This window comes from Natator depressus, chromosome 1 (genome assembly GCF_965152275.1).
Source record: "Natator depressus isolate rNatDep1 chromosome 1, rNatDep2.hap1, whole genome shotgun sequence".
Classification (NCBI taxonomy): domain Eukaryota; kingdom Metazoa; phylum Chordata; order Testudines; family Cheloniidae; genus Natator; species Natator depressus.
Window position 1 is genome coordinate 131017076 of NC_134234.1, and position 25551 is coordinate 131042626.

The 25551-nt window shown below is 43.7% G+C and overlaps 1 protein-coding gene across 2 annotated transcripts in view; it reads left to right on the forward strand.

The window, feature by feature from the left end:
- The first annotated feature begins 1394 nt into the window (after nucleotides 1-1394).
- The window catches only part of CLCN4 (chloride voltage-gated channel 4), a 53676-nt gene continuing 29519 nt past the window's right edge, over nucleotides 1395-25551 (forward strand). Inside the window, exons 1-3 of one of the 2 annotated variants that reach the window (XM_074966551.1) lie at nucleotides 1395-1507; nucleotides 19784-19935; nucleotides 22963-23062. In XM_074966551.1, coding sequence (XP_074822652.1) covers nucleotides 19792-19935; nucleotides 22963-23062 — 244 coding nt within the window. In that variant the 5' untranslated portion in view covers nucleotides 1395-1507; nucleotides 19784-19791. Of the gene's footprint in view, nucleotides 1508-1642; nucleotides 1779-19783; nucleotides 19936-22962; nucleotides 23063-25551 lie in introns of those variants that run through there. The other variant, XM_074966542.1, reaches the window with a different exon arrangement.

Here is a 25551-nt window from a genome sequence, read left to right on the forward strand (position 1 = left end):
GTGAATACAGAAAGAATCATAGTAAGCAGTTAGTTATAGCTATAACATTCCATTCAATTTCATATATATTCACACATTCATTCATACACACACGGGTTCTGCAAGGTTGTTATCATAGTTACCAGCCTTAGAGTCGCTCATGCCGAGTCACTGGCCAGGTGGCCTGGACACGAGGAGGGAGCAGCGCCTTGTCAGGTGCACACCTGGTGCTCCTGGAAGTTGGTTTGCAGAATCAGACCCCAAAGTTCTCACTTTCTAGAGTCCATTTTTATAGGAATTTCTTCCTATGCCAGTCTATGGGAATTGCTTCATCATGCTGTTGCTGAATCAATCAGCAGATGGTACATTCCTGACGGCTCCGTGCTGCCAGATGTTACCTTGTTCTTTGGTTCTCCCATTCTTGAGGCTGTTGGGTGGATTCCAGTCTGCCCTCCGGGGGTTCTGTGGTTATTTCCACTTGACGCCTTCTTCAGCTGATGGACACTGGATTCTTAGGCTGGCACCTCCCTGATCATTCAGTTATTATCCACACCAAGCATCCATCCACATACATCCCCTATCTCTATTTTAATCACAATTGTTAACAAAGCGAGATGAATACAACAAAAGGGCGGGGAGTCTCTGGGTGCTGTTTCTGTTGTTACAGAGTATTGCTTTGAGTCTCTCTGTGTGAGTAGTTGTTGTTACAAAGAATTGCTTTGCGAACAGACTCTGTCTTAGAATGTACTAACACAATTAGCAGCTTGCAAGTTTCACATAGAGAGGGAGAGAAACAGTACCAAAAACCAAGAGACCTCTTAATTAGTAATACCCTGGAATTTAAACTATGGGGAATCAAACTCATTTGTGATTTTAATACAGAACTTCTTTAATATGATCCAACATAATGAGAGTGTGAAATGGTGGGAGAAAAAGATGTTTTTTGCAGCTGCATTTTTTGATAGACTTGGTAAGGGGTAAGGTGAGAAGCATGTCAGAGGATAGCAAGAGATTATGAAATTTGTGGTTTGTGCCATTTTCAAACTACTGTGATTGTAACTTACTACTACTGTGAAGTAACTTTTCATCTTTATGAAATATGTAATGAGGCCTTGGGGCATTGCTATGAAATAAACAGAAATATTGCTCATAACATACGGACACATGAGTTCATAGTTACTTAACTTTTCTTCATTAACAATGATTTATTACTGCTATGACAAAATCATAATCCTTTTTAGAAAAGCAACCTGGGTATGAAATAGCTAGTCATCCATTTTAATTAATAGAGCTTTGTAAGTCACAACATATGTGTAGAAAAGGATGATGGAGCTTTCACTGCCTCAACTGATTCCTGCAGGATTACAAACTGTCTCTCTCTATCTCCCCCAGCTGATACCCTAGAGTGGGAGGATGCAGTCACATGACTAACTGCTTCCTCCCCATGACATCATTGCTTTTGCAGCCATACCAGTAAGGAAAGGATGCTATCAAAATCTGTGGGACTGGGCTAAATGTTGCTTTGCAGGTAAGAGACAATTCTCCAAAAGCTAATTTGCCAGTCTCTTTCTGTGTTGTCATCCTAGAGCTCAACCTCTATTAGGCAGATCTTACACTAGAAAATGGAGCAGAGCAGTTTCTGTGCAAGCAGAGGATTTGCAGGTACAGGGTCTGCTTCCTTGCACTTTACAGCTCTTCCGGCTGACATCTCTAGCAGCAATGCTGCCAGATGGAGCTTTAAAGCTGAAGAAGGCCCATTGTCCTGAAATGGGCCCTGTATCCTAATATGGGCCGATCTTGTAAGTGCCAAATTATGTATTTACATTAGCAGCCATCAGCCTGGATCAATACAGAGAGGCATAGCAATATTGTCTTGGTTATGTTCCCTGTTTTCCCCCCATGGACAAAGCAAATTAGTATAGAGATGAAATGTCTCTAGTCTTTTAAAAGAAATGAAAATTGGACTAGCTGTTAGCAGATCTTAATGGAGAGGATTTTTATTTGTTTGCTGACAGTATTTTTAAGGACCTAGTGTAGTAGTTTCTTGCATAATTAATTTGCATGATGTCAGATGGTTTTTGTTTGCAAGGATTTTGTCATCCGATAGAGCAAAATTTTAAATTCCACGGTGTTTTTCCCTTCTGCTGTAATTGCACACAATGAAAATACGTGAAGAGAAATCATTCAGAGTGGGGGGGAATGCTACTCTGTTATTTTCTAGTTGATTTTAAAAATGTATTTTGTTGGTAGCAAACTAAAAATAATGGCAAATGCTGGGAGTTTTAGGAGACAAGACATCAAAATCGCTTACAAGCATGACTGTGAAAGAAGAGAATTTATCCTGCTTTCACTCGTTTGTAAGAACCTTGATGAATAATTGTCTGTCTTTGCCAGAGAATGGATGATGAATCAGCAGCAGCACCAGGGAGATGGTCAAATTAATTATTAGTCAAATTATGCAGGAAGTTTTCTGATGCTTGAAATTCCCTTTCTTCATACATATTTTTCCCAGTATTGAAAATGAAAGAAAAGACATGCCATGAAAAATGTTTGTGTGTGTGCATTTACATCTGTCCGTCCCTGTGAGCGAAATCTGATTGTGTCATGTTTTTAAATGTATGGTACATCCTAGTGAAGGAAGAACTAATATACCACTAGCACTAATGGTTAAAATACCAGAAAGCATTAAAAGCTATGTGGTCAGATGTGTCTTAAAGAGACTTCAGCTCTATAAGCCTTTTTTTAAAAACCATTTCAGACAAAATCAAATCTGGTAGAGAAAAAGCATCTCCAGAGATCTTTCATTTTTCCGCACGTAGGCACTAAAAGCAATGCAAACACATTTCCAATTGCCATATTAACGAGATTGCACTAAGGGCTGCATTCTGTTGCTTCCAATACTGGGTTTATCTGTCCAAACTCCTTGAAATCTCAGCAAGAGAGTTGTATGAATTCTCTCTCACACTTAAACTGTGCTAATATGTTCCTGTTTAATATAGACCATAGTGCTTGGCTCCCACTAGCGTGGCGTTTTGCCTGTGTGAAAAATGCACAAGGACTTCAGCCCTGATCTTTTAAAGGTGAACTTTAATTTATTTTTCCAGTGGTAACACTGGAATTCATTAACAAAATCTGGTGGAAACAAAAGCTGTCAAGGCTGATCTGAGTCAGGCATTTTCCATCCAGCAAAATGACAAGATACCAGGCTAAGTACATTTTATCCCAATGACCCATGCAGATGTTTTGTGTGCATAACAGAAGCAGAATATTGCCATTAAATTCCACTTTCCATTCACTTAGATTCTCCTTGTGCTGTATTGTTTGGCTATTGTGAAGGGCACCCACGAGTGTAGTGTTGTTCAGAGAAATGAATCATGCCATAGGTTCAGATACCAATTACTTTTTATGTTAAAAATTTTGAGAAAAAAGATTTTCAAATTTGGTGTTTCTGGACAGGGGCGCCGGAACAATTTTTATAGTGGGGGTGCTGAGAGCCATTGAACCAAACTGTAAACCCTGTATATGATGGAAACCACTTCAAGTCAGGGAATGCGGCAGCACCCCCAGCCCTCCTAGTTCAGGCGCCTATGTTTCTGGACTGCAGACCGGGAAATGTCTCGTGGCGAATGCAAAACTTCCAGATCTTGGCAAAAAATCCATAGAATGATGCTCAGCTCTTATATAGCAGTTCTCACCTCTTAACCTCAAAGTGCTTCACAAAGGAAAGTGCCCTCTGCTTGCAGATAAGGAACGGGTGCAAGAAGAGAAATCTGGAGTGTAAGCTCCCAGAGGCTGTGTGTGGCCAATGACTCGTATGTTTACAGCCCTGATCTGGTGCTCAGTGTTGTCATCCCTAAGCATTCAAAAATCATGAGTCTGAACCCAAAAAGGAGGTGAAGTGACTTGCCTGAGGTCATACAGCAGGTCAGTGAGAGATGCAGCAATAGAAGCCAGGCCCCTGACTCCCACTCTGGTGCCATGCCGCTGGCCCATGTTGTCTCCTCATGACTGAGTAGAAAGGATTTGCTGCACACTCTGTTCATTCCCTGTCTCTGTTTCTGTTCGAATCAGAAGAGCTGAAAGAACAGAACAGTCTAGCAGTGGCCTACCTAGTGCAGGGCTGTCAAACCTGGGGGCTGAAGAGCCCTTTCACTCAGAGCTCCTGGGCCGGGGGTAAAAAGCTCTCTAGCGGGAGGCTAATTTTGCCATCAGCCTGCAGTGATGGTAAATGTTGCATTTAAAGGAGGGCATTTTTAGAAAGCGAATGCATTTATGAAACCTCCTTTCCTCTGTCCATTGATAAGGTAACCTCTCGCCCGAACCTAATAGTGAATTTTTTCTCTTTCCCCAACACTTGGGGAATTTCCCCTACTCCTCCCTTGGCCGCTTCCCTGCCACTGTCCTCCCCCACTCACTTTGGGCATATTCCAAATGGGGGAGGGAGAAGCAGCAGCAGCAAGCATTTAAGGAGAGACCAGGCAGAGCCCTGTGGGAGTGGGCTTGAGGGGGGAGGCTGGAAAACCACCTCTTCTTGGGACCCCTGGCTTGGGAGCACTGTGGCAGTAGTGGCAGATGCTCAAAGAGCCACGGCTGAACAGCCGGGGGTGGCAACTCAGCTGCCTGTGCCCAATCGGGCATGACCTTCCTCCTCGGTTCCGCCCACTCCAGCCCCACTCTCTCCAGCCACGTGAGCTGCAAAGTAAGCAGCTGCAAGCTGGGGACCCTAGAAGTGCACAGGGCGAGCTGCCAACTGGAGAGAAGGTCCTTGGGGCCAGATGTTTTACAGCCCTGACCTACCGTTGCTACCCCAAGCATGCAACAATCATGAATTTGTTTGAAAATCACAAGCTTTTAAAATAATAAATATTGTGGGGGTGTCTCTGGGTTTTCAAGCCTTCAGGGGCCACATACTGAAGCATTTCTCCACAGCCATGGTGGGGAGGAGGGGGTTGTGGTGGTGGTAAAAATTTACTTTTTAAAAAGTCACAGCGGTGCAATTGTTTTAGCATTAATATGAAGACGAGTATGTTGCCCAGAGACATGTCTCTTGACCAGTGTAGTCCCCCTCCTATTCACTGGCTCACTAGGAGGTTGTTCAAGATAGAGTAAAAGGCCTTGTGCTCTTTTTTACACAACTTTGGGAAACTGGGCCTGAGGCTCCCCCGTGTGCGCTGCGTTGTGTGTCAGTGTGTGTTCTCCTCAGACCAGGCCCACTCAGACAAACCACCAGGAACAAGGCTTTATTCTGTAAAGAAACACAGAACAGCATTCCAGTCCAGCAGCCTCCTCTCTGCTCGTCTGCCTTGTGCTCCCAGTTTCAGTCAGTCCTGAAACTTCCTGCTGGGAGGGCAGAGGGGACTTCCTGCCAGGAACCAGGAAGCTGTCCAACATGCCAACGTTTGTAGTCCACAACTTGTATTTCCCCCGGCTGCTGCTGCTGAAGCACGCTGGACCTTGGGCTACACCGGAACACGTCTCTGCTAAATTTGAAATACTTCCTTTGTGACTGTATCCATTAGTCCCCTCTCTTTGATAAAAATATTTGCTGCCTAAGTTCAGTTGTACTCTTTATTTTGAAGGGCTTAAGTATGATAATTCTTCTTAAAATCCTTGTTTGCTTTCAAATGAGCCTGGCTATTGTGTAGGGCACCCACAAATGTAGTGCTGTTCAGTGAAATGAATCATGCCATAGGTTCAGATACCATTTTTTTTTTTGTTTAAAATAAAAAAGGATGATTTTCAAATTTGGTATTTCTGGACAGGGGCTCTGGAACAATTTTTTTAGGGGGGGGGTGTTGAGAGCCACTGAACCAAACTGTAAACCCTCTGAATAATGGAAACCACTTCAAGTCAGGGGATGCGGCAGCACCCCCAGCCCTCCTAGTTCCAGCACCTATGTTTCTGGACTGCAGGAGTCCTGGGGTCATTCTACCTCTCATCAGTAATATCCTTGGGCTTCAGCACACTAGTCTGTTGATGGATGACACCAAAATCTGTTTCCATAAAGAGGGTCAACCGGAACTCTTTCCTCTTCAAGCCCCATTTTGATTACTGTATACTGCATGGATTCCAGGCAATTGTCTTGCAGGTGATTCGTGAGAATGTGGACTGCAGCCCGCTGCTCATTTGGATAAAAGCTTCGTGGAAGCAGTGAGCTCCATCCAAAGAGAGAAGCAGTGGCCTGAGTAGGGCAGAGGTCATCATACATAGCTCAAAAACAATGCTTAGAACTGATTCAATAATGACATTGACCAACTCCTATCTGTATTCTTTGGCTACAGATTGGTGGGTGTTGACACGGGAAATCTATCATAAGAATAAAGTAGTACTCATGTGCAATAGACAGAGTACACTCAGAAAGATCCTATAGGGAAGGGAGGAATCAATTTAATCAAAGGTTCCTGGCTAACAATGTTGAAAACAGAGTTTCTCTGCTCATGGTACAGAGATTTGCAGTGTGAGTTTCTCCACTGTGCTCAGCCCATGTGTCTGAATCCTGATGTTGAGGATTCCATGCAAACTGAGGTAGTTTTGCAGAGAGAGCCAACTGGAGTATTAAATTAAAAGCAATATAAATCAATGAGCTCAAAAGCAGACCTTTTGAAACTGATGGTTTCTTCCAAACAGTAATGAATAAAGATCAATTTTAATGAAGAAAGCAAGACTAGAAAATAATATAAGTGAATCGTGTAAGAGTTAATGGTGTGTTAGAAATCCTAACTTCTGACAGCTGACTTTTGAGTGTTCATTTCTCGACCACAACATTGCATCATCTCCAGATTTTGTTTAATTAAATTTCCCTGTTTCCTTTAAAAGACAAAAGGGAGGAAGTTAATGCTAAACTACAGAGCTCTCTTCCCTGAATTGAACAAAAGTTAACTGAGAGACCTTCTTTATTAAGAAGCTTGAATAACACAACCTGAAAAACCCAAATAGAATAATTCTAAAATCTGGGTATGAAATTGCTGACTTTGCACATTAAGTTGAGATCTACAGAACCAGTTTTCTTCAGACTTGGGCTGACATTTAAGTCTCACTGGGAACAACAAAACAAACTGAGTTTGGCATTTTTAGCTTGAGCTGATTTTGAATTATGTGAGTGCAAAAATTCCACGTGGAACATATGGGGAAAGTGGTTTGTTTTTTTGTTTTTTTTTTCTTCTGACATAATTCAACAGCTGAACCAATTTTGCTCAAACTTTCCAAGAAAACTCAAGCTGTGACCAAACACAGCATATTTCAGACCAAAAGGAATTTGTTTGAAAAAAGACGACTTACAGTTAAACTGAAAAGGGGGGAGGTGCAGGGAGAAAGCTTAGGATAAAAGCTAGAAGTCAACCTTAAATATAGTGGGTGCTACCATCGCAGGTGAGGCTATGTTTTAGCATTAGCAGAGCGAGCCTTATGATTTAAAGGGCGCCTAGCAAGAGGAGTACTATATAGCTAGAAGACAGGAAATCGGGCCATAAATTCTTGCTGCTTCCATTCCCATTGGCAAAGGGGAGTGAAGCCTGGCAGTGAGAGGCCGCCTCTGCATCCATTCATGCTGCCAAAGATGCAGATTGTGTTGGCGGGTGAGTTGCAGAGTGTCCATGGATTCCGAGGTGCCAGGTGGATACTTGCTTCGCTCGTTCTTAAGACCAGCTCTATTACCCTCACTATGCTTTTGTCCGTATGTGGAATACCTGAGTGCTAATGGCTGGAGATCACGATTTAATTTGGAGCAGTTCTTTCCCTTTGTGCCTTAAGTTCCCAGTGATTATCCCATGTGTTTTTCCTTTCTTCCAGAATCTCTCCCATGTGATGCTATGCCCTGTGTTTTTTCATTACTGCTTCAGCTTCACATTTTTTCCCATGGAGCTTATTCAGGGTAAAACTATACATCAAGGATATACTGCATTTAGCTGACCCACAGCATCATAGCAGGAGACTCCTTTATATGTGGTAACCGGCCCATATACAAACGTACCACCATATTTTAAAGTAATGTTTCAAATTGCTTCATCCCTCTGTAGAGATGCTGCTGTTTTAAGTGACTGCTGTAGAATATAGCAGTATGTTTTCTCCTTAGGGTAGTCCCAGACACATAATAATAAAAATACTGTTAATTTATTCTCCTATTTTTAACCTGGGTTGTTCCAATCTAACTGGATTCTACTTTCTTATGCTATATCATGCTTCCAAACAGGCTTGTACTGTTTTCTTGGGGGGGGGGGGGGGGAAGGGGGCGCACTGTTCTAATTAAATGACCTTTTAAATTTTTTAAGTTTATACAGAAGGTCAATAGATCAATATGCTCATTTATGACTTTGAAAAGCAACAGCTTTAAATTGCCTGTGGGTATTTTTAAACACGATTAAAATGCAGTTTAACATGCCAATGGTTCAATCATGCCTTCGCTAAACATATCCTGTAAATCATCACTCACTACCTTTTCTTTAATATTTAGAAGAATGTTCCATAACCTTTTAATTACCTTCAGGTGCACTGACAATGATGCAGCAACATGTAGCTGTTGTTATGTCATTTTCCTGTCTGTATATTTGTTGTTGATATGGAAAGATTTTTTTAAAAGGGGAAAGAGATATTTCTTGTGTCAGGGTTGTGGGCCAATTCATCATCATGATACCCTGAAGGTTAGAGTAAAGTAAGTATCTTTACCTGCAAGTATGAAAGGTGTTCATAAAATATTAGAAATTAAATATAGAAATGACTTTTTCTTTGTCAAGTATATGTCAGTGTGTACTCCAACGTAGGTGCATATGCACCACATGCATGCAAGGTCTGTTTTTTTGACTAGCTGTGTCTGTCAGGGCTGCACATACACCCTCTGCCTCCTTGTGCACCAGTGTGAGGTTATAAAGGACAGAGTCACCACAATCCCTCCGCCTTCCCACATGGCAACAAGACAGAACTTGGAAAGTGTTCAACCTGCTACTACTCTTAGAGTCTTTAAAATATTTTTTTCACCAATTTTGTGAAGAAATCTTCCTTCACTCTTCATTAGGGCATTATCAGCAACTCCGCTGTACAGGGGTCCAGCCACTTCGAGCCAGCCACCATGCCCCATAGTGGACTCCAAACTCTGCCTGTCCTATTGTCAACTGATCCCTATCAAAGATGGGCACAGTGGCTTTTCTGCCCAGTCAGATATGCTTTGTGTGAAGTTCTTTTGTTCCAGGACCCACAAATCCGGGGAGGCTTGGCTCAAGCTACGCCTGCAGGTGCAGTCCATTTGGATTGCTTCAGACCCATAGGTGACCATCGCTTCCCAATCAAGGCGAGATAAATCAGCATCAGCCAGTGCTCTTTTGAGTACACATTATTCTCTAGGATTGGACACTGGAAACAAGGCAAAGAGAGCACTGGCAGAACCAGTGCTGGTGACTTGGACACCAGTCACCTCAACATCAGTGAAATCTTCAGCACTGGAAACCTCAGTATGGACGAACCTGACACCGACATCCCAGAGAGTAAAGCCAGCATCTGTGCTCAGACGTAAGGTTGTCGTCCTTTCACAGAGCTGGACAGAGCCCAGTATAGCATCAAATGTGAAGGAAAGTCCCCGAAGGAGGACCCCCAAGATCACTTCTCAAAGTACAGAGCCTCTGAGTTCGTGATTGGAGCAGGAATGCCACAGAGAACAAAAGACCAGGCACTGACCTCAGTACCACTATCTGTGATGGAACCCAGCAAGACTCTGAGATACACCTGGAGAACACTGGTTCATGTCCAGAAATGTTTCCTATGCCAAAGAGACGAATGGTGCTGGAGATGGCCTTTGATATTTTATCGCCCTATGGCACCACTGTTTTGTAGAGAAGATATACCCTTCCTCACTGTCACCAGTGTACTCACTCTCACTGGTGTCAAGCACAAATCTATCTTCTCTGCCCTCAAAGAAAGCACCAGGGAGCAGTTATTTACAGCTGCACCCCAAATGGGATGTGAGTGGCATTGGGTTGGCCAGCCACAACCAAGCCAGTGCCCACATGGCATGCCATCTTGGCCACATCTCATGAATCCAGGAGCAGACCCCCCCCTCACATTTCCAGAAAGAGGAGGAGATCCCATTCCCCAGTGGCATCATTAACCGGGCTGTTTGTGCCAAAATCAGATGTGGACCTCCAGGAGCAAGAAGCAACAGAAGAATTGCATCAACCTTTTCTCCACCCAAGGAGTGGTCCTCACTGCCAGATGAGGCAATGACACCATCCCTGACACTGGGATGGACAACTCGAAAGCTTTTCATGACTTCCTGTCCCATATTGTGGAGACCCTGGATATTGAGACTACATTTATATGAGAGAGGTCTCACCAACTCTTTGACATTTTGAGTGCTACATGACATCGGCCAGAATTGCCCTCCCTATTAACAGTGTATCCTGGAACTGGGCAAAGGACCATGTAAAACCCTACTCTTCCTCCCACTTGTAAAGGAACAGAAAAGAGAGATCAGGCACCCCCAAAGGGGCACTTTACAACTATCCAAAACCCAAGTTCCCTGATTGTTTTGGCAGCTGAGGAAAAATCAGTACCCACACAAGAGACATGTACAGACAGAAATCCCAAAACATTTGACCTTTTTGGATATAAGGCACATTTGGTCATACTCACTGTAGCTTTGGGTAGGTGAACTACCAGGTTCTGTTTAACAAATACAATTTCCTCACTTGGAGAGGATCACTCGCTTCCTATTTTATATCTTACAAGGGAACAGGGGTAAGTTAAAGGAGATCATGAAGGAGGGTTAGTTGGTCATGAGAACATCTCTACAGCCATTGATGCATCTGATGTGTTCTCAAGGTTGATGGCTACAGCTGTCACTATGAAACTGGTCTCATGGCGCCAGGTATCTGGCATACCATGTGAAATACAGGCTATTACAAAGGACCACCCTTCAGGAGATGGAGCTCTTCAGACAGAAAACAAACAGCACTCTACTCCCTCAAGGACTCAAGAGCCACACTACGGTCCTCAGGGATTTACCCATTGGCCCTCTATAGGAAACCACATAATTACCAGAGGACACTGTCCTACTCCTGAAGCCGACAGTCACAGTACCCACAAAGAAAGAAGCCCAGGTACTCTAGGGAGTGCCAGTTTTCTGCCTCTTCTTCTAACCTAGCTCCCTCTGAGGCAGCAGATTTGACTGGATTGTCAAGTCCTACTGGAGTCAATCTGGAACCTGCACCCCCATTTGGGAATCACCTTGTTCCTTTCCACCAGGCCTGACTGGCCATTACAGCTAAGTGGTTCATGGCTTTTGATTTGGAGGATGCATATTTCCATAAAGCTATCCACCTGACCCACAGGAAGCACCGAAGACTCATTGTGGGACCAAATCGTTCCCAGTACCAGGTACAGCCATCCAGACTCTCCATGACATGGAAAGTCTTCATGAAGAAGTAGCAGCACAACTCAGGAAGAAAGACATTCCCATCTATCCTTACCTGGACAATTGGCTGATCAAGGGCAGATCCCTGCAGGAGATGGCAACCAGCCTAGAATATACCCTAATCCTGTTCTCTCAGAGCTCCTGGTGAACTATGAAAAATGGTCTCTAATGCTATCACAGACGATAGTTCATAGGAGCCTTGTTTGACTCCATGGTGGCAGGAGCGTACCGCCCCAAAGACTGGTTCCTGTTGATGCAGTCACTATTACTTGGACTAGAATCAAACCTGATTATGATGGCATGGACATGTCTGGGGCTGGTAGGTCATATGTTGGCATGCTCATACATGACTCCACTTGCCAGACTTCACCTGAGACTGCCCCAAATCTATGCCTCTGTGAAACACCAAATGAGCAAGAAGATTTTGGTTACACCTTACGTCGTTGCAGAACTGAAATGGTGGAAGGAACCCAAAAATGTGTGTGGAAGGTGTGCCATTGCCTGCTTTTTTTTCTATTCAATGTCTTTAATCGCAGACGCATCTGAGCCCAGCAAGGGACCTGAAGACGTCTGGTCCATATCAGTGTCCTGGAATTCAGAGCCATCAGGCTAGTATGCCTGTTCTTCAAAACTCCATAGTGAAGATCCTGACAGACAACATGTCTGCAAAGCACTACGTAAACAAGCATGGAAATGTACATTCATCTCCCCTCTCTCTGGAAGCCATCAAGCTCTGGATATGGTGTCACCACACAGGATAGCAGAGATGCTCTTTCCCTCCCAGGAGTTAGCAACAACCTGGCAGACCTCCTGACCAGACAACTGGTAACTGCTTACAAGTGGTCCCTACAGAGATCCATCACAGAACCAATATCCTATGGCTGGGGGTTCCCAGGACAGGCTGTTTATCACTGAGGTTAATGCCAAGTGGCAGAATTATTGCTCTAAAGGAGGCATGAGCCCAGGCTTATTGCCCAACACCTTAGTTCTGCAGTGGAGCCCACACCTCTTTTATGCCTTGTCACTGTGATTCCCGATCCCCAGGGTGATTTCCAACATCAAAAGAAATTTTTCGTGTAGCTCCATCCTAGGTAAGACAGTTTTGGCTGACAGACCTGATGCAGACGTCTGTTCAGCAGCTGATCTAGTTCTCACACTGCACAGGCTTGATCTCACAGCACTATGGTCACATACTCCATACAGAGCCGAAGTCTCTGCACCTGACATCCTGGGTGTTGGCTCATTAAGTACCATGGACAGAAACTGCTCTAGGCAAGTCCTAGAGATCCTGCTATAGAGCAGGAACGCATCCACCGGAGAGATTTATTTATCAAAATGGATGAGGTTCTAAATTTGGCTGGCCCAGCAGAGCCACGTATGCTTTGATACCATGGATCTTCGACTACTTGCTGCATCTGTAGCACTCTGGCAAATCATTCTGCTCCATCAAGTTCGCAATGATCTTAGGATGCCGTCCACCAGTACAGTCATGCTCCATCTTCCCTCAATGGCAGTATCAACGTTCCTTAAGAGTCTGTTATGTACATACCCACTGGTTAGAGAACCATGCTCCTGGGACCTCAGCATCATCCTCTTGAGACTCATAGGCCTCCATTCAAATCCCTTTCAGAATGCCCCTTACTTCATCTCAGGCTGAACACTGTCTTTCTACTGGATATCACTTCAGCAAGGAGACTGAATGAGCTTTAAGCACTTAAATGCTGACCCTCCTGACATGACCTTTCACGGAATGAAGTAGTGCTGAAACTTCACCCCAAGTTCATCCCCAGTGTGGTCTCAGAATTCTACCTAAATCAATCCATTATCCTATCTGTTTTTTTTTCCTGGAGCCCTACACTACACTGGGAAAAAAGAAGTTACATACGCTGGATGTTTCCAGAATCTTATGTCAACAGACCCAAATAATTGAGGCTGTCTCCTCAATTATTTCTGGCTGCAGTGGCCATTCCAAGGGCCGAGCCATCTCACTTCAAAGAATATCTACTTCAATAATACAATGTACCATACTGTGGAGAAATCCCAGGGCAAACTCTGCATGATAGCCAACTAGTACAGTACCACATTTGGCATAGGGCAAAGATAGGGTTCTGGATGTTTTAGAAAAGAAGATTGATACAAATATAAACAGCAGGAGTTTACAATGCCACCTCAGTCTTCACCAGCCAGGTCCCTTCTCCCCTCAGTCTCATTTCTTTCTTTTGTTAAAGCACAAAATTAACTGAAGATCATAATGACTCCAAATCTGCAAGGGGCACAAATTCCATACAGCAAAACCAGATTATTATCTTTAAGACAAATAAGATAACAATTGAAGCAATAAAGCATAAGGGTGACTTTTCTGTAGTTGATAGCAATATTGTAGGTAGAGAAGTAATTGAGTTACTGTGATATGTTGAAAGTAACTTGAAACTTGTTGGAATTTCATTAATAAAACCACTGTCTGCTTCTCTCTGATTTGGCCAATTAAAACAGAAAACAGGATGAAGAGAATGTACCATGGAACTAACATGTCTAGTTGCAATAAGCTACAGCCAAGCATTTTCCTTTGATGGCTTTTCAACTCGTTGTTTCCAGTCAATATGCTTTTCAGTTTGCTTTGGGCTGCAAGACACTAGTCCGTCCTTGCTAGAGCAAATATACTTTGCACCAAATCAGTCACCATCCTACCTAGAACACCATTTCACTGATACGTCCCTTCTAGCTGTGTGTGGTTTCTACATTAGCACATATTATAACAATGCTACAAAGCTGAGAGTTTGTCAGTATTTTCCACTCTAAACATACTTTTATCACCCATCTGTAAAACTTTGCTCCAGCCAAATGGCAATTTAGTACACAATTGGCTTTTTCTGGAGTACAGAAAGATGAATTCACCCACTTAAGAGTGCAGAAAAGCAGCTTAAAACTCAAAAATTCCATGTGGTTTTATAAAACAAAATTTTAACAAATGATGAGTACAATACACACAGAATTTGATGTGCTCATTTGCATATCAACACCCAGAATGCTCTTTTTAACATTGCTGTGCAGGTGTCTTGAATTCTGTCAGCTTGTTTGCAGGCACTGACCTCTTCTTTGTCAGCTTTACATAATGGGGCCTTCTGACTTTTTAATTTTTTTTAATTATTAAAAATAGTCTGGTTTATCAGAACATCCCCAGGGAAATGCTGCCAGTCAAATTCACAGTAGGCACTTATTGAGGTTAGAAGTTCATCGGAGCATGCAGATTTCCTTCATGGATTGTTTTTAGAGCTGAATGAAACAAATGATCTACATGAAATTCTGTAAGGTGACTTCACAAGTGGTTGAAAGACTGTACTGAAAGAGTAGTTATCAATGGTTCACTGTCAAACTGGGAGGATGTATCTAGTTGGGTCCCACGGGTTCAGTTCTGGGTCTGGTGCAATTAATATTTTCATTAATGACTTGGATAATGGAGTGAAGAAAATTTGCAAATGACACCAAGCTGTGAGGGTTTGCAAACACTTTAGAGGACAGGATTAGAGTTCAAAATGACCTTTACAAATAGGAGAATTGGTCTGAAATCAGCAAAATGAAATTCAATAAAAATAAGTGCAAAGTACTTAGGAAGGAAAAAACAAATGCACAACTACAAAATGGAGAGAAAGTGGTGGGGTGGTAGTACTGCTGAAAAGGAGCTGTTATAGTGGGTCACAAATTGAATCCGAGTCAACAATGTGATACAGTTGTGAAACAGGCTAATATAATTCTGGGGTGTGTTAACAGGAGTGTTATACATAAGAGACAGGAGATAATTTTCCCGCTCAATTCGGCACTGGTGAGGCCTCCGCTGGAGTATTGTGTTCAATTCTGGGTGCCATGCTTTAGGAAAGATGTGATACTGAGAATGGGGTGACCACCACTCTTCTCTAAACATCTAAGAGCATTTTGTTGGAGTCTGATGGTCTCACTGTGATGGAAGTGGAGCTAGGGGGGAGGGATAGCTCAGTGGTTTGAGCATTGGCCTGCTAAACCCAGGGTTGTGAGTTCAATCCTTGAGGGGTCCATTTAGGGATCTGGGGCAAAAATGGGGGATTGGTCCTGCTTTGAGCAGGGGGTTGGCCTAGATGACCTCCAGAGGTCCCTCCCAACCCTGATATTCTGTGATTCTATGCTGTAATAATTTATTACTACAGTATGTTGACGTGGTTATTGAGATGTTCAGTGTATAAATATATTGGTTTAGTTTAATAAGAGCTGTAAGGAAAAACAAGCAGGGAGGGAAAAGAATAAGATAAGCCACCCCTAAGCAAACACTGAAGGGTTGTTAAGAGGTAATGCCAGGATAAGAAAAGGCCTGAAAACCAGAAGATCAGAAAGAGTATATCAATTTTAAAAGGAACACACACTCAAGAGGAGCAGTTGTTTGGAGGTACTATATGGACCCAGTTAGGGTATCTGAAGAAACTAGGCCTACCTCGGTCGCCATCACAGGATGATAGGGCTTTAGGTAAGATACGTGCATGTAGACTATTGTTTTAAAATCCTTTTTGTCTATGCTTTGTTCCTACTGTCAAAATAAACAATACTTTGGTTTAAGGAGGTGGTTGGGTCACTGTGTACACAGACTCCTGAGGGGAAAAATCACAGGCACTAACTCCAGTCAGACCTGCTGGGCAAGCACAGCTGATACACATTGTAGCTCAGGGTGCAGCCTAAGAGGGAGAGAACTGTGGACTTCTGCCCTCAGATTAGGTAAAAGCACAAAGCCTGCCTCCTGAGGGGATGCATTCACAGAGACGGGAAAAGACAGAGGTGCAGCTGGACCTGAAACCATGACACTCGCCAGCAATCAGGCAATGCGAATAAACATGCAGGTTAGATGGAGTGCTGATTGTCTATGAACAGATTATATGTGGTGAACTAACTGAAACAGTGGGCAAAATGGTTTTTTTTTAAAAATACTTACAGCTGTGTGTTCATTGTGAGAGTGTGATATCGACATACAGCACTGAGAATCTCTAGCAGCCAGGCACATACATTTACAGGTAACAGTAAATAATGGCGTGGAACTATTTGACCATGGCCAACAATGTGATCACAAAACAAAAACACATTTAAATCTACAACTGGAGTCACATCCAGTTTATCATCCTTACAACTGTGGCAGGTCATGTACATCCAAAATTGTACTCTGCCGTCACCAAGTCACAAAACACATGGTCTTTGGTTATGAAGTGATCAGTGTTGGATGAGGAGTGGAAGGATGGTCCAGTGATTAGGGCACTAGCCTGGGACATTAGAGAACTGGATTCAGTTCCCAGCTCTGCCACAAGGTCCTGTGTGACCTTGGGCAAGTCACTTAGTCTTTGTGCCTCAGGTTGCCAGCTGTAAAATAGGGATAATAGAGTGGTATTACCTAATGGGTGTAGTGAGGCTAAATCCATTAAAAAATGTGAGGTGCTCTAATACTATGATGATAGGGGGCATATAAGTACCTGAGATAGATTAAGATGATAAGAGTTAAGTATTGCAGGAGAGTCTTTGCCATCTGCTGGGTTATCTGCCATTATTCTCAGTGTCACTGTTTAACTGCTACTTTTACTAAAAAAAGCCAGTCCAGCAGCAAATTATTCATGCATTGCACTGCTATGTTGGACACCTGGTCTGGGTTTCATGTCCTTCCTAAGCTTTGGACTCCCTAGGTTGATTCATTTTCAGATAAACATGCCATGGTGCTTGGAAGATTATTCAATTACTGCACTTAAAAGACCTTCTATAAATTTGTCATGGTGACCTGCTGCACTCCCTGTAAGATTATGCTTTTTTTTTTTTTTTTCAGTTTTCTGATCAGAGCAGATTGTCAATCTAGTATAAAAGTCCCTAACTGGCAGTGCTCAAAGGAACAGAAACTCAGAAAAGTGAGCTTTGGTACTTATGTCCTGTATGTTCCTACCACAAAAAATTAAAGGAATAGAAAAAGAGGGATTAAAATAATACAGTTTAAAATATTAGCAAGTGGACTGGGAGGAGCCGAGCACAGCACCAGGGACAGGTCTGCCACATTTCTGCCTGTTTTAATAAAAGGAATCAGTAAATTTCCTAAGAAATTCATGGAGGCCAGATTCTGTCTTTACCTGCACATGTGTAGCTCTCATTGACACACATGTGGGATTTGTGTGTTGATGTCTGATGGCAGAATATGATCCAAGGTGTTTAGGATTTTATTAACCTTATCTATCTATAGTAAAAGGACGTTCTTTCAGCTAAGGAATTCTAAATGCTGCAGAACTGCTCTGGTCAGGTTACCTAAGGATCTTTAAAGTCCATATTTACCTCCAATTTTTCCTTGTAAATTGCAGTTGGTGTCTACAGCAGTTTATTTAATTGGTACCACCCCCACCACTTGTCAGACCTCATCAGGAGCAAGGGCAGTCTTTTTTGATCTATCACCTGAGTGGCCACATAGGAACCTGCACTTCCAGCAGAGTTTGCATCTTATATGTACTTGGGGAGAGAGATGTGCAGTAGTGCTGTGTGAACCTTATGCTTGGCTTGTGTGGGTTACATGAATCAAATATGGTTTTCAGGGCTTGGTAGTAATGGCAAAACCCTGCCTTCGAAGGTAACTGGGACCATCAGCCCAGAACTGTGAAAGTTCTGTGGAGCTGGGCTGAAGAAACCACCCACCCTGCTTACAGTCCTCCAGGGCAGCCTCTACCCTGCAGCCTCCTCCCAAGCCCTGTACTTACCATTAAATGTTTTCTGGGGGCTGGGTGAGTCCTGTCGCTTATATCCTGGAGTCAGGTGGCCCCTCTGTAATTCCTAGGGCTGCCAACTTTCTACTCACACAAAACCGAACACCCTTGCCCTACCACCTGTCCTACTCCTTCTCTGAGGTCCCCACCCCCCGCTCACTCCATCTCCCCCTCCCTTTGTTGCTCGCTGTCCCCACCCTCACTCACTCACTCATTTTCATCGGGATGGCTCAGGGGGTTGGGGTGTGGGAGAGGTTGAGGGCTCTGGCTGGTGGTGCGGGCTCCGGGGTGGGGCCAGAAATGAGGAGTTCAGGGTGCAGGAGGGGGCTCTGGGATGAGGCAGTGGGTTGGGATGCAGGAAGGAGTGAGGGCTCTGGCTGGGGTTGTGGGCTCTGGGGTGGGGCTAGGGATGAGGGTTTGGGGTGCAGGAAGGGGCTCTGGGCTGGAAGGTGGAGTCAAGAGGGTTGGAATATGGTGGGGGGCCTCTGGGATGAGGCAGGGGGTTGGGGGCTACGGGTTCTGGGCTGGGCGAGCGGGTTCAGGGGTGGGGCTAGAAATGAGGGGTTCAGGGTGTGGGAGGGGGCTCTGGGCTGGGGTAGGAGGTTGGGCTGCAGGGGGGTGTGAGGTCTCCATCTGGGGGTGTAGACTCTGGGGTGGGGCCGGAGATGAGCGGTTTGGGGTGTAGGAGGGTGCTCCAGGCTGCAACCAAGGGGTTCTGAGGTTGGGAGAGGGATCAGAGCTGGGGCAGAGGCTTGCGGTGCAGGAGGAGATCAGGGGTGCAGGCTCCTTGCAGCACTTACCTCAAGCAGCTCCCGGAAGCAGTGGCATGTTCCCCCTCCAGCTCCTATGCAGAAGCCAGCCAGGCAGCTCTGTGCACTGCCTGTCCACAGGCACCGCCCCTGCAGCTCCCAATGGGAGCTGCAGAGCTGGCACTTGGGGCTTAAGCCACATGCGGAGCCTGTGGCTGCCTCTACACCTAGGAGCTGGAGAGGGGCATGCCACTGCTTCCGGGAGCCATGCAGAGCCACGACAGGTAGGGACCCTGCCTTCGCCCCACTGCACCACCGACCAGACTTTTAACGGCCTGTTCAGTGGTGCTGACTGGAGTCTCCAAGGTCCCTTTTCAACCAGGTGTTCCAGTTGAAAACCAGACACTTGGCAATCCTAGTAAATCCCCTAGATCTTCAGAGTGATTATCATGTTATGAAGATTTGTATGATGTGCTTTGAGTGTCATTTTGTTTTGCCATTATGGATAGATAGAGCTGGGATTCTAGGTAAGTACCACCACTTATTTTCCAGTGTGGCCCCTTTGACTATAAAGTGTCCTGCAAGCAGCTAGTTTGTAAGGCTATGCTTACTTTTTCAGACATGGTCTGATGTGCACCATTTCAATTGAATTCTGAAACCATCCTGGTTTAGTGGACTAGGAATTCTATGCAAACATTTTTCTCAGGGTGAATGTATTTTTTCTGTTGATGCAAGCTTTAGAAACCATTACTTTTCATACATACTAAGCTCCTTTAAACAAGAACTGTTGTCTTAGGCTCCCACCATTCTTGCATTGTGTGTGTAGTGGCAGCTCGAGGATTTTCTGAATAATTTTGTTCTGAAACATCTGGAAATGTTGCATGAATTTTCTAAATTTGTGTTTTTAACTCCTACAGGTACTAATATGGTTAATGCAGGAGACATGAATGGTTCTGGTAATCTGATGGATTTCCTGGATGAGCCTTTCCCTGATGTTGGGACATATGAGGACTTCCACACCATTGATTGGCTGAGAGAGAAATCACGTGACACCGACAGACATAGGAAGGTAAATCAAATCAAGTCGTCAACTATGATCTTTAATTTCAAAAGGTCAGACTTTGGGAAATTAAGGGAATTATTTAAAAATGTCAGCTGGTCTGAGGAGCTCAAGGGCTTAAATATGGAGGAGGGCTGGAATTTTTTCAAATCAATTATACAAAAGCTCTCGGAAATTTGCATCCCAAGTAAGGGGGAGAAACTTGGAGAGAGGTTGTAGACCCACCTGGATAAATAATCCCCTCAAAAAGGTTATTAGGAGTAAGCAGACAGCCTATAAGGAATTGGACAAGGTGTTAATCAACAAAGAAAACTACACTACGGAGGTTCAAAAATGCCAGAATAAAGAGAGAATTGCTAAAAGTCAAGCTAAATGAGTTCTTTCCAAGGAAATTAAAATAAATAATGAGGTTTTTAAGTTATATAACTAGAAGTAGACTAAGGAAGGTTGAGGTTGGGCCACTTTGCAGTGTGGATGGGAAGGAGTTGAAAGATAATTAAGGTATGGCCCCAAAACGAAATGAATACTTTGTCTCGGTTTCAATAATGATGATAATATGGAACGTGGGTATGAATGCAGTATGGCTGATGGAAATGAGTGTCTAGAAATAGAAATGGCCACATCTGAGGTGGAAGAAAAACAGAAAGAGCTTAATGTGCTCAAATCCAGGCATACCAGACAATTCCCACCTCAGAATACTGAAACAGCCAGCACATGAGATTGCTAGCCCAGTTGCAAGGATTTGTAATAAATCTATCTTTTCAGTGATCTGGGCAATTACAGACCTGTTAGTCTGACCTCAGTAGTATACAAGGTTTCAGGAAGGAAAGAATAATTAAAGTCATAGAGGTAAAGGGGATGCAGTGTAACAGGGTTTTACCAAGGGTAGATCAGGCCAGACTAACCTGATTTCCTCCTTTGACAAAATAACTGACTTTTTAACTATGGGAAATGCAGTAGATCTAATATACTGGTACTTGGACTTCAGTAAAGCATTTGGCACTGGGCCACATGGGAAATTATTTCTTAAATTAGGGATCGATACAAGCATTGTAAGGTGGATAAGAATTGGCTAAAGGAGAGCAGGCAATGGGTTGTGCTAAAAGATGAATTATCGGACTGAAAGGAGGTTACTAGTGGAGTTCCTAGAGGATCAGCCGTGGTCCAATCTTATTCAATATTTTTATTAATGACCTTGGCACAAGAAGTAGGAGTGTGCTAATGAAATTTGCTGATGATACAAAGTTGGGAGGCATTGCCAATACTGAGGAGGATCAGAATATTACATAAAAAGATCTGCATGACCTTGAAGACTGGAGTGATAGAAATGGGATGAAATTCAATAGTACAAAGTGCACTTAGGGTCTAATAATAAGAATGTCTGCTTCAAGTTGATGGCTCATCAGTTGGAAGCAACAGAGGAGGAGAGAGACTTGGGTATGTGAGTCGATCTCGGGATGACTATGACCCATCAATGTGGTGAGGCTGTAAAAAAGGCAAATGCGATCCTAGGATGTATCAGGCAATGCATTTCCAGTAGAGATAGGTATGAATGCCATTATACAAGGCACTGCTAAGACATCATTTGGAATACTGTATACAATTCTGGTTACCCATGTTAAAGAAAGATTAATTTAAACTGAAAGACATGCAGAGAAGAGCTACTAGGATGATCAGGGAAATGGAGGGCCTATCTCATGAGAGGAGACTGGAAGAGCTTGGATTGTTTAGTAAAACGAAGGCTAGGAGGGGATATGATTGCTCTCTATACATTCATTAGGGGGATAAATACCAGGCAAGGTGAAGAGCTATTTAAGCTAAAGGACAATGTTGGTACAAGTACAAATGGATATAAACTGTCCGGGAACAAATTCAGGCTGGAAATTAGAAGGTTTCTAATCATTGGTGGGGTGAGGCTTTGGAACAGCCTCCCAGTAGGAGTTGTGGGGGGCAAACAACTGAACTAGTCTTAAGAGAGAGATGGACAAATTTATGAGTGATGGAAGGGGGTAGGGCTCAATAGCCCTGAGGCTCACTTCTGCTCATGCATCAGGGTTTCAGCAAGCCACTGGCAAGGGTCAGGAAGAGATTCCGCCCTCCCAAAATGTATTTTGGAAGCATTTTTTTTTAATCTCCATCCTCTGAAGTATCAGGAGGTGGCCTGGCTGGCGATGGGCCACGTCTCTGAGATGGTACCAAAAATGCTCTCTCTCATGTACTTAGCTGGCTGGTTCTTGCTCACATGCTGCATGTCTAATTGATTGCCATATGTGATATTAGAAAGGCGTTTCCCCGCAGGCTAGATTGGCAGTGCCTATTGGGTTTTTTTCACCTTCCTCTGCAGCACGGGGGTGCAAGTCAATTGCCAGAATTACCTGGAAATATCTCACTTAATCCATTTCCTGCCATTGCAGAGGCCTTGGGCATTGGTCCATCTCACTCCCTCCTGTTCTTTCATGGTGGCACACAAGAGTCTAGTCTCCTGTGGGCTGTCATCCTTTGGTTTAATTTCAGTTGTTGGGTTTAGCGTGTGGGTGGTGTTGGTGTCCTGTAATATACAGAAGGTCAGACTAGATGATCTAGCGGTGCCTTCTGGCCTAAAACTGTATGACTTTATGTAAGAGATGCAGACTCAAGCACAAATGCACTCATCAACAAAAGCCCAAGTTATAGCCATCCGTAAAGCAGGAAAATGTTGTTTTCAAAACTGTTGTATCTCAGCTCATTGTGCACTCCCCGGTTCTTGAGCAGGACCTACAAAAAGGTCATAATTTGCCTTTCATTGCTCATGATTTCATCTGTCAATATGGGGGAAAAAAAGAAGAAAAACCGTATTGAATCTGTTGGATTAGAGCTGAAATAATAAGTAAAATTGTTAAGGTTGGACAAATTCACTTTAAACAACTTGATCCCGAGCTCTGTAAAAACAATCAGTCTTTTTAGTGTTCAGTCCATCTGTGTTCAAATAAGAGTCTTGCCTTGTAGATGTGACACAACAAAACCGACTCTTATGAATCAGTGTATGTATTTTTTCAGATTACAAGCAAAAGTAAGGAATCCATATGGGAGTTCATCAAGAGTTTGTTGGATGCCTGGTCAGGATGGGTTGTAATGCTTCTCATAGGACTTCTGGCAGGTATGTGCATAATAGCAGCAGTGCTGTGTCTGGAACTCTCTCTCTCAGTCTTCCTGCAGAGCCATCTGTTTTACTTACTTTGTCTGGTCCCCAACTTTTCAAGATGGATGAGATAAAGAGAGAGTTATGTACCCACACAGTTTTAATGCTTCACTTGGAAAGTCTCACACTGAGTGCTGACCTAGAAAAATTGCTATTAACAAGTAATGTGATTTTTGTATTGCTTTTGAAAACATGCCTCTGAGTGGAAGTGCCTTACCCTTGATGAACTGTTTTGACTGTCTCAGCCTCTGATTCACATGTTCCTTTCTTGATCTTGTGAATTTAATTCCAGGGATAGATATTTTGATGCAGGAGGAGAGTACTATTAGAGTACAATGAAAATATAGTTCTCTGATGCACTAGATTCATTGTAGACCGGGTTATCTCTTTATACATGCCTAAAAAGGGGGGGCGGGGGGAAGACCTGACACACAACCAATTTCAGACTGACTTCCAGATCTGCTCACAAGCCAGACAGACATTACATATTTAACAACAAACTCAGATGGGAAATTCATTAATTTCCTGAGTTGCTCCTGTCTCCTGCTCAGTTTAGCATGTCTTCCAGTTGGAAAGCTGCTCTCATGTTACCAACCTAAAACAGCGGCCTTGAATAGTTTTTATGCTGTCTCGGTTATGTCAATGTGATTATGACTGCTAGGAAACAGCATGATGCCAAGTTTTACACATCATGTTCTCACCAAAACTAGTGTGAATCTCCTGGTTTAACAAATGTAAAGTTAGTACATTTAATATCAGTGTTTAGAACTGCGAGTGGAAGCTGTTCTGGAACATTATGGCTAAAGTTATCTGGAGCATTTTTGCTGAAGTGAAATTTTGACAAAATATGCTGTTTCATGGAGACATATAAATTTACACAAAACTTTTGTTGGGAAGATATGAGAGATGAGACACCCACACCCACCCACCCCGGGGTATTAGAGTACCGGCCTGGGAAATGTTCAAGTCAGTGCTCTGCCTGAGTTGGGATGAAATAGCTCTGCTCTGAATCAGGGACTTGAACCTGTCTCCCCCACATTCCAAGCCAGTACCCCAATTACTCAGCTATACAGTGAAAACATATGCTCGTTCACTCTCTCATTCCAATATGGAACCAAAATATTTTGAAACCTCAAAAGTTGATGCCAAATGGAATTGTTGGCCTTCAGGTATGTCGTATGGATACGTTGAGGTTAGGTTGGAGCTAGTTAACATGTTAACTAACTCTACCCTTTTCCCTAATGTGGATGAAGGTTAACACCTTTTATCTCAACTGGCTACATTGAAATAAAATATGTTATTCTGCACCTATGCTAGGGAAAAGGTTGTTGTTAGGTTGGGCTTAGTTAATAGATATGAACTACTCACAGACATACACCTTACCACTTCTTTGACTACCGTACACCACAGACAACACACAACGCGTTTAATTCTGCCCCTCTAGGGAAATGTGCCTTCCAGTATCCCCTTTACCAAACAATCCTGTCCAAACACATCAGACTACCCATCCAGATTGTCTTCTGCACACTTCTTCATCACGGTGGTGGCCTGATGTAGTAGAAAGAAAAGACCAGTGGTTAGGGAACTAGCCTGGAGCCCAAGAGGCTCTGCCACAGACTTCCTGTGTGACCTTGGGAGAGCCCTGATTTGTAAAGGTGTTTAGGTGTTGTTTCACTCAGCATTGCAAGGCCTAAGGGATCTAGATGGCTAAGTCCCATTTTCAAAAGTGATTTAGGCACTTAGGAGCCTAAGTCTCACTGAAAGTCAATTAAACTAGCTTGACTTTCTGAGGTTTCCGAGCAGCTGCATCTCCGTTGACTTTCTTGGAGCGGTGAGTTTTCAGCACTTACGGAAATCAGGCACAAGGTTTTCTGGCTCACAGGGCTCTACCTAACCTATTAGCCCATAGTACTGCCCAGGCCGGTCATTCAGTCTTTCCATGTCTGTTTTTTTATCTGAAAAATGGTGCTACATGTGTAGCACTTTCATCTGTTAGCAGATCTCAAAGCACTTGACCCCAGCAGCCTCGTTTTACAGCGAGCATAACTATGCAGTTTCCTCAGAGGCACCATAGTGTAATGGATGAAATGTGAGCCTATCATGTCAGAGGCCTGGACATGTGTCCCCAGCTGTGCCACAAACTTTCTTGACCTTGGGCAAGTCACTTTATAAGGTTAAAAACAATCTTATAGTCCAGGGGTGGCCAAACTGAGGCTCACAAACCACACGCAACTCTTTTACCATTACAGTGAGGCTTGCGGAGCCCTCTCCCTCCCATTCTTCACCTACCAGACTGGGGCGGGGGAGCTCAGGGCCTCTGCCTTGCGGCGGGGTGGTGGGGTAGCGGCTTTTGCCTGGCAGGGAGGAGGGTCTTGGGGCTTCAGCCCTGCAGGATGCACCTGCTGGGGGTCATGCTGAAGCCCCGAGCCTCATCAAGTACCTCCTGA